The 8,803-nt window shown below is 47.8% G+C and overlaps 1 protein-coding gene across 1 annotated transcript; it reads left to right on the forward strand.

The window, feature by feature from the left end:
• Positions 1-604: 604 nt before the first annotated feature.
• On the forward strand, positions 605-8,647 carry LOC149330592 (retinol dehydrogenase 7-like). Its single transcript, XM_089559901.1, has 5 exons — positions 605-892; positions 1,426-1,632; positions 5,062-5,244; positions 6,676-6,808; positions 8,050-8,647. Exons 1-5 carry the CDS (start codon positions 688-690, stop codon positions 8,414-8,416), a joined length of 1,095 nt encoding a protein of 364 aa, XP_089416027.1. The 5' UTR covers positions 605-687; the 3' UTR covers positions 8,417-8,647.
• Positions 8,648-8,803: the final 156 nt, after the last annotated feature.

The raw sequence follows: 8,803 nt of genomic DNA on the forward strand, positions 1-8,803 counted from the left end.
CTGCTGCGATTCAAGGAAATTATAACGCATTATAGCGACATCCACCGCCTTTTCCCGGCCCCTGCAAAGGGGCTGAGTAAGACGGAGGAGCGAACTTTAAGGCGCCTGCAGACAGGTACTCTACTCTGTCCTGCAATCTTAAAGCATTACGATCCTAACACGGATGGGCGATGCCCACACTGTGGGGAGACCTGTGATATCTTCCACATGGTGTGGGCATGTACTCAAAATCCCCACCTCCCCCCTTCCCCTACCCCTTCCAGAGAGGCATGGGAGACTGCCCTTCTCAACTGCTCCTCGCTTGAGTCCCAAAGGGCTCTGGTGAAACGGGCTAGAGACGGGGCATTGTCATGCGGTGTCCCGGACTAGGGACGCCGACCATGTAGCGTGGCCACTCTGTGGCTCCCAAACTCTATTTCAGTAATTAAAAGTTTTCACCACCACCACCACCACCACCACCACCCCGGAGAGCCTTTCCTGCTCACATATTGCGCATTATTTCCGGCGCATTTGTTCCTTCCTTTTATTTATTTACCGTCTCTATTCGATTGGCCCAAGGCAATTCCTCCACCTGGCAAGTCTCGTTCTCTTTATTCACGCATCTCTTTCATTTTCCCAAGGCGAGTCTTCCACCACCCCAAGTCTCCGGAGTTTCCCTCGCACACCTGTGCTTAGTAGAGTACGGCCATGCGAACTTCTCTGACGCTGTTCGCGGTGATCGCACTGCTCTTCTGGAACGTGTGGGATTACGTGCCGTTACTTCAACGAGTTGGAAGCACTTTGGGGTCCCTCTTCATCATTCTGTTGACGTCACACTGGCTCTCCAGGTTCGCGTGGAAGAAGCTCGTTGTGACGCAGGTGCCCAGTGATGACAAGAGTGTGCTGGTTGCAGGTGAGTTGTGTGGCAGTAAGTCAGGAATTTCACACCCAGGTTGGTCTTGCTGAGCAGCCTCTAGCGACAAATCATTAATTTAACTTCCACCTGCCACAGTGCGCAACTAGCTTGTAACCGGGTGGGCAGGTTGTGGTAACGCCACAAGGTCACGTGACCTAGGTGCCCCACCTGCCTGCTAGGTTGCTTCTATGGGGATATTTTGCCGCCATTGCTGGCGTCGTTGGCGACGGCGACAACGGCGACGACGGCGAAGCCAGATTTTTTTTTTACGACGGGAGCTCCATAACACTGTCGTGTTATTACATAGCAAGAGCGAGCAGAGACAGGATAACAACAAAATAACGGTCTGATTTTCGAGATTGATAATTGCCCTAAACGAAATAGTTGCCGGCGGCAAAATAATTTGGATGCCTGTCGTGTACAGCAAACTTCAAAAACAGAATGCACGCTCCTGGCTGTCAGAAATCCACCGTGCCGTACGTGTAAGGTACCTGAGCTATCACAGAGGTGCGGGCATAACCTTTTTCCAGGATGCGACACCGGCTTCGGACATGCCCTCGCCGTGCGACTGAGCAAAGAGGGCTTCTTGGTCTTCGCCGGATGCCTCAACTCCCAGGGTGAGGGAGCCCAGGTGCTTAGGAAGCTGAAGAACGTCAGAGTCCTCCAGTTGGACATCACCCGAGACGAGCAAGTCGAGGCAGCCCTTTCTAGCGTCAAGCAAGAGCTGGGATCCCGCGGTTGGTTCCTTTGTTTCATTTCGTACCGTTGCGTGCGGCAGTCGCTTTTGAGGAGGATTTGTTAGATACAGGCTGGCATTTACGACCGAGTGAGCTGGCTCAAAGTAAGGTTGTTTTACAGCCAGCTAGGGGACGTATGCGGGCCCTATACATATAGCGTTAGAACGTTTGCACACATGAGGAAGTGTGCACCTAGTATCAAGGAACTGGGAAGAAATGAGAGGACGTATGTAGTATATAAAACGTATATTTTATCCCTTCATTCAGTTTAATTAGCCTTCTATTTTAACCGCAGTATTCGCGACGGCTTAATCTGGAGTCGAATAGTACGGCTTTCGGCCACGCCTATCGTTGTTAAGCTGTGCCGACATGTCTTGCGCAGCGACCTCCAATAGAGAGAGAGAGATAAAGAGAGGGGGAAAGGCAGGGATGTTAACCAGAAAGGTTTCCGGTTGGCTACCCTGCAGTGGGGAAGGGAATGCATTAACACTTCTTCTTGGGCGAGTTGGTGCATACTTGATTTGAAGAAAATAGCGCCAGAGCATGCAGACCACGAAAAGACAAGGACGAGACACAAAGCGCACATAGCGCTTTGTGTCTCGTCCTTGTCTTTTCGTGGTCTGCATGCTCTGGGGAAGGTAATGAGGGGATTAAATAGGGAAGAGAAGAGAGAAAGAGCGAGAGACAAAGTCACAATCTAGCAAGCAAGGCAATCTCTCGGAAAGACTAAACAGTGCCTCTTGAGCCTTGATGGCAGTCGGCTGTTGTGGCCACGGGCCGAGCATCTTGGCCTCTGTGAAAGTGCGGGGATAATCGTAAAATGTTGGGCAGATTCGGTTCACAGATCGCCAGAATGGGACGCGGTTGTGTCTGAAATCCGGGACTGGAGCCCGCGGGCATTCCACTGAGAAATAAAAACTTGTTTGACTTTCTTCGGAAAAGATAGTTCCGGGGGAGCCATGGTGTCTTCTATTGTAGAGCTGCAAGAACTGGCTGTAGCGCGTCCAGTACTTGCAATGCGTTGTGTGCTACTGGCGTGCGTAAGCTGGACAGCAGATCACGCATGACATTCATCAGTTACGTGAGGATTGGAATCACTTGCGTATCAGGTTTCTGTTTATTCCTCACTGATCACATAATTGCTTGTTGCCTCTTATGTAGAGAGATTACTAGCAAAGTAAATGGTTCTAAAGGGACTAACAAATAATGAATGTTAAAACGAAGCGCAGAGAATAGGTACCCAATAGCGTACAATTGAGTACTTTACACACACCTAAGCAATCGTAATGCCACCGTGCTCCTCATGAGGTCTCGCGTGGCTCTGTTTATTCAGCAACACTGACGAGATAGCAATAAGGTCCACTGCTGCTGCCTTAGGCCTGTAATCAGTTTTGTTTGTGCTTGACGCGTAGTAATCACTGCGTTATGATGAAGAAGGTGAAACAAATTCACGCAGAATGGTAAGTTAACCACGCACAAAATAATGACTTACTAAGCGTACCACGCTCGGGAGTAAGGCCTGAAGGATGCCAGCGCTGGCGTTAATGCTTCCGGGCTTATCGAGTCATAGTGGCAAAGTATGTAAAATCATAAATCCTAGTTATATATATTAGATAACACCTCATGACGTCATTATGTAAAAGTTGATTAATGTATGTAGCGAAATTTATGACACCGTTTACAATTCTTGTGTTATTGCGAAGACCGCAGTGCAAAGTACTGAAAGCCGATAAACGCAAATAACGTAATATACGGCAGTGATGATAAGGGCTAAATGTTTAAAATTGATTTTCTGATATTTTAGTCGGCTACTTATCCTCGTCGGTACGAATGCGTTTATTGTGGTCATCAGGACAGCTTCCAGAAGCCTCACTAGCCAAACTTCACCTCGCACTTAACGCCTCAGCAGAGGTATTAATGAATAAGCACGGTAACGAGCACTCCATTCAACTCTGCAAGCTAACTGCTCTGCAGAAGTGCTATCAGGCTCTTCTCCCTGATGATCGTGGCCAAGGCATCAATTTAGCTTTGAGTTTCCCGAACTAGACGTGGGCCTGTTCCATCACAACTAACTTACAGCTCCTGGTGTAATCAGTAAATGAACACCACATTAACATCCCTTGCTGCTTGAAATGTTAGCTTATATCAACCACATTTGGGAGACAAGGTTTTTGCCATTTATCTAGAAAGAGGCCAATGCCATATTTATACCCAAACCTGGACGACACATCTTCACGCGCAAACCTCTTTCCTATGTCACTCACATCCTGGACGGGAAAGGTTATGGCGAGTAAGAGGATGATGCTCGCTGGCTGGAGTGGCGCCTAGTGCAAGATCACCTCCCCCCTCTCCACATGTACACACACACACTGGTTGGCATTCCAAGCACATGTAACCTCAGGAAATGTCGCTATGCACTATGACCAACAGTGTGCACTATGCACTGTGGCCAGCCATGTGGCCATTTCTCACTGCCGACATCACCCCCGTGTTGGGTAACAAGCATATCGCGCCAAGCCGCAGCCTGAACTTGCCGACACGAGAGAGTAGTGACCCAGATCAGAGTTGCGCAGCAAATTATTATGCGAAGCATATTACTCGCACAACCGAGCTCTTCCTTGCTGCGCCGCGCACGGCCGCGTAGCTACCACTTGACCTTCATCAGCGCACCACGTGATATGACGTCACAACAGCTGTGAAAGCTGGGGCCTCGTGCGCTCGCTCGCGGACGCGCAGCCTCCACCGGCGGCCTAACTCCCGCTCCTACCGCTAGGAGATACTGACGTCACGCAAAAGGCGACGCACTCGTTGAGTCAGTTGAGCAGCGAGATGTCGGCCAGGGAGAGGGCGGCTCGCCAGAACGCAAAACTATGCTTCGCATCCTAGGCTTAACCATAAGCTAAGCCAGGCCATTTTTTTCTCTCTCCTGCTGAGCACTGATTATTCCTGTCCTCTCTGTAAAAGTTTATTCAACTTTCGTAATAAGGAAATAATTACCCACTGACATCCACCCGAGCGCAGCCATACGGCTACAAAGGAAAGCTATTCAGCTTTCTCAGAAACTTCGTAGTTAAAGAACAAATTCGTCCCGGTCTGGGGTTTCAACCCCGACCACCGATTCCTAGAGCGACTGCTCCGGTGAATCGGTGGTCCCGGATTCGAACCCGGGACCAGGATGAGTTTTTCGTTGACTACGAAGTTTCTGAGAAAGCTCTATAGTTTTCATTTGTCGCCATATGGCTGCGCTCGGGTGGATGTTAATGAGTAATTACTCCCTTTTTACAAATATACTCCACCTTGGGGGATTCCCTAAAAACATATGTCTTATTCAACTTTCCTTTGAATTTTCTTGCTGTTCGCAAGCAATAGGAAGCAGGGCCTAGGAAGGCCTTTTACCCATTGATGGTCTCTCTCCTGTTTATTTCGCAGTTCTGTGGGCTGTCGTCGTCAACGCTGGTGTACGCACCAATGGCCTCCTGGAGTGGGTCACGATGGACAGCATCACCAAGATATTTGACGTGAATGTCTTCGGGACGCTGCGGGTCACCAAAAAGTTCCTGCCGCTGCTCAAGAAAAGCAAAGGGCGGATGATTGTTGTCAACAGCCCGTGCGGTAAGAATCGGGTAGAGAGGTTTTGCTTGAGTACTTTAGGATCACTCGGAAATGCTGGCTCGATCAATGCCGTGCATTACGAGTGATACTTTCATTTTAGGTTCTCTGTACTAAAGTACGGAGACAAAGAGGAGAAAGCTAAGTGTTGCAGTTAATCAGTTTCCGGTAACAAAATATTCATTATGAGAATTCTTCCCGCGCACTTTCCGTACTCTTTCCATACACTTCACCTGATTTTCCATGAAGCAGGTTGTTGAGATTTGCTGCATCATGCCAGGCAGGTTAGAACTCAACTAGAGGAATCCTAAACTTGCCGAAATGATAATATTGATGAAGCTTTAATACTCCTGTCAAGTGTACGAAATGAAGTGCACTTACGAAGAGTGTCACTTCCTAAAAGTGCACTCTAGCAGAGCTAAACGGCTTAACATTAGTGCATTCGCCAATGTGCGCACTCATGCAGGAGTGCGTTCAACGAAGGTACTTTGAGGGCCGATTGCGTAGCCTCGCCAGCAGTGACTTCGAAGTCACATGTACAATCCATAGAAACGCACTCACCACTTTATTTAACCCGCAATAACACTGTTTTTTTTAATTATTCGCCATAGCTATAAGCGAAGCAACGAAACAAAAGTACGCGATCAGGTTCAACTCTGCTGCACAACGCCGTCTTGTTTGTTGTAAACATTCTGGATAGTCTTGGCTGGTCTTGGCTTTTCTTCTTTCCTTTTATGCGTAGCATATTGCAATCACTCAGTTCAATCCTTGGACGCGGCCGGGCAGCCACCAAACCACGTGACGTCATGTCACGACAGCCGGAGGAAAAGCTGGGCCCCAACTCGCACGCGGCCGCAGCCACCACCTGAATCCTGCTCCTCTCGCTAGGGGCGCTGCGCCGGCGCGTGACGTCACGAAGGAAAAGCTGCTGAGAAAATCGAGTGCCGCCAAGCAATACCTCGCGCAAAAAACCGCGCAATATGCAACGCATTCTTGGCTTAACCAAGCTAAGCCTGGGCATTTTTTGTTTCATTGTTAAATACTGTTTAAGCTCGTTTTATGCGCACTATCGCTCCGAATGGTAAATTTTAAGTGTTCTTTTATCTTTTTAATCGGCCACTTCAAAAATTTAGGTCATTTTTTGGTCGCCATTTTTTTTTATGAGTGCACTTTGCTTTCCCGTTTAGCACCGCGCATCCTAAAGCGTCACTCGGGATTTCGAAGAGCACTCCCTATAAGCGTCCTTAACTTGCGCTCTTGACATGGCTATAAGATTCATCAAAACTGATGCCGTCGCTGCATCTGTACTTCGCGCTAATAATGAGCGTCTAAGGTGTCCTATAAGTAAACAAAAGAGAAGTTTTCTTAGATGAAGTTTGTTGCTTATGATTGTTAAGTGGCCTTGCTGTTTTCTCAATTTTTTTTTTGTCTCAGGGCACATCACGTTGCCAATGGCTGTTCCCTACTGCATGACAAAGTATGCCCTGAGATCGATGGTCGACGGGCTTAGGAGGGAGTGCCAAGGAAAGGGCGTGGAGTTCATCGGTGTAGAGCCCATTGCGTACAAGTGAGTAGCCGCTAGCACTAAAGCTCACCTATTAACCCGAGCAGCACAGGTAATCGGGCCAGTATGGGTAATGGATGGTTTCACTTTGGTCATATGTAGGACCGGCCTTAACCCGTATATTTACAATATTGGGCAGATTAATTGTGCTGCTTGTGTTTATAACAGCCTTGCAGAGCTTATATTTCATCTATAAGGAAGCTGTGTATTGAACAGCTGCGCTAGAGCATTATTCTGGCGCAAAATATCTGCAGCACCATTTCTTTTTCTTGCCCACAAAAATCTGTGCGTTCTTTTTGTACACAGATATCAGTGCACTCTTCAATGGGAGCAGAAAACTGCTGGCCGATATTCACGGCAGAATCCTATGCACCATTTATTGTTGGTGGAGATGTGCTCATCCTTTATTCCCCAAACAAATATGGGCACCACTTTCCGACAACTAAACTGGGTGCCCATTTTTGATCTCGGAAATTTGTCTGTCTTTATTTTTGCCAAACGTGTCCACTGTTTCTTCCACTGAGATCTATGCAGTGCATTTAAACAGACGTTAGGTTAGGCTAGAGGAAGACAGATGCCCTGCCTGCACCGTCTTGCGACACAGCGGGCTGGTGCATTTAAACAGTGGGAGTTAAAACATTCCCCGGAAAACTACGTATCAAATGTTTAGCCCACACGGTTCTTGATCGACGTGCCATTGAACCGCTGCAGCAATGGCGTGCTACAGAGGCCGTTCTAAGTACGCATGAAAAGGCTAAGGGTATCCGCTGACATCGCGTTTTAGGCCACAAACGTGAAGGCTGTGATTTTTGTTGCGAAAGCAACACTACGCCAGCCATCTCGGCTCGTCGCGTCGTCGCACTTCACCCGTATGCCGTGGCCTACGAATGACCTTGAGCCGCCGTTGCCTAGCAACGCCGCAGCCGCACTCTAACTGATGGCGCCGCCGTCGCCGCTCGCTCCAGCATATATATATATATATATATATATATATATATATATATATATATATATATATATATATATATATATATATATATATATATATATATATATTCATTCGCTTCGCTTCAGTGGATTCTATTCGTTATGGACGTTATGGAGTGCGCGAAAGGGAGGCAACAACGAAAGAACGAAGCGAGGAAGAGACAACGCGCTCAGTTGCTTTCGCAATTCAACTAGGGTTAACCAGAGCTAAACCACAGCCGGTTTTCTTCCTTCCCCCCTTCTCACTGCATTCGTAGGACGAACATTACGGCTGACCTCGATGCCGTCGAGCCGGTGCAGCAGGAATTGCAGCAGCAACCTCCCGAAGTGGTTGCAGACTACAGCGCAGAGGAGATTCAGCGCTGGCTGAAGATAACCAGAATGGTCTACGACATGTTCACGAGGGACGACATCAACGAAGTGGCAGAGACGATCATGCGAGCAGTCCGTGAGACGTACCCAAAGACTCGCTACATTTCCCCCTTCAGGCTCGGCGGTTTAGTGTACTACTCGCCCATACTTCTGCCCTCCGAGCTTGCAGACAGGGCAATCGAATCGTTCACAAACATGTTGCCTTTCCTGTACCGAATTTTTGGGTACGAACCTACGAAAAAAGTGGCATGAATATTTTTTGACTGTTTAGCTTTTTCTAAGGAATGCTTGTGGTGATGCTTGTGAGTTTTCGCCCTCAGTCAGAGACGCGAAGACATTGTTCGCTTTTTTATGCTCAAGAACAAATATTTGTTTTCAGCTCTCTGTGTGTAAGACTGCATACGCAGTGAGAGCAGGTTTGGTCGTCGATGCCAGATCCCCGTTCTTCTGTATCAAAATAAAGTGGTCGATTTTACTCTTGCAGTGGGGAGGTTTAATAACACGATACGTTCTTCAGCATTTTTTGACAGTTGTAGCTATGTATATTCGCCCGCAACCTTGAAAAATATTTTTCGGGGAATGTGTATATTTTTGAACCTGCAACTCAGAGTCTTGATATTATTGCTAAAAGAATGGTTG

This window comes from Amblyomma mixtum, chromosome 9 (assembly GCF_055824585.1).
Source record: "Amblyomma mixtum isolate Tamu chromosome 9, ASM5582458v1, whole genome shotgun sequence".
NCBI classification, from domain to species: domain Eukaryota; kingdom Metazoa; phylum Arthropoda; class Arachnida; order Ixodida; family Ixodidae; genus Amblyomma; species Amblyomma mixtum.

Bases quoted from the DNA above. Each gene is read 5' to 3' on its own strand.
- LOC149330592 (XM_089559901.1), top strand. From the start codon at position 688: ATGCGAACTTCTCTGACGCTGTTCGCGGTGATCGCACTGCTCTTCTGG. The intron at 893-1,425 runs GTGAGTTGTGTG...ACCTTTTTCCAG, and splicing joins CAAGAGTGTGCTGGTTGCAG to GATGCGACACCGGCTTCGGA. The intron at 5,245-6,675 runs GTAAGAATCGGG...TTTTTGTCTCAG, and splicing joins TGTTGTCAACAGCCCGTGCG to GGCACATCACGTTGCCAATG.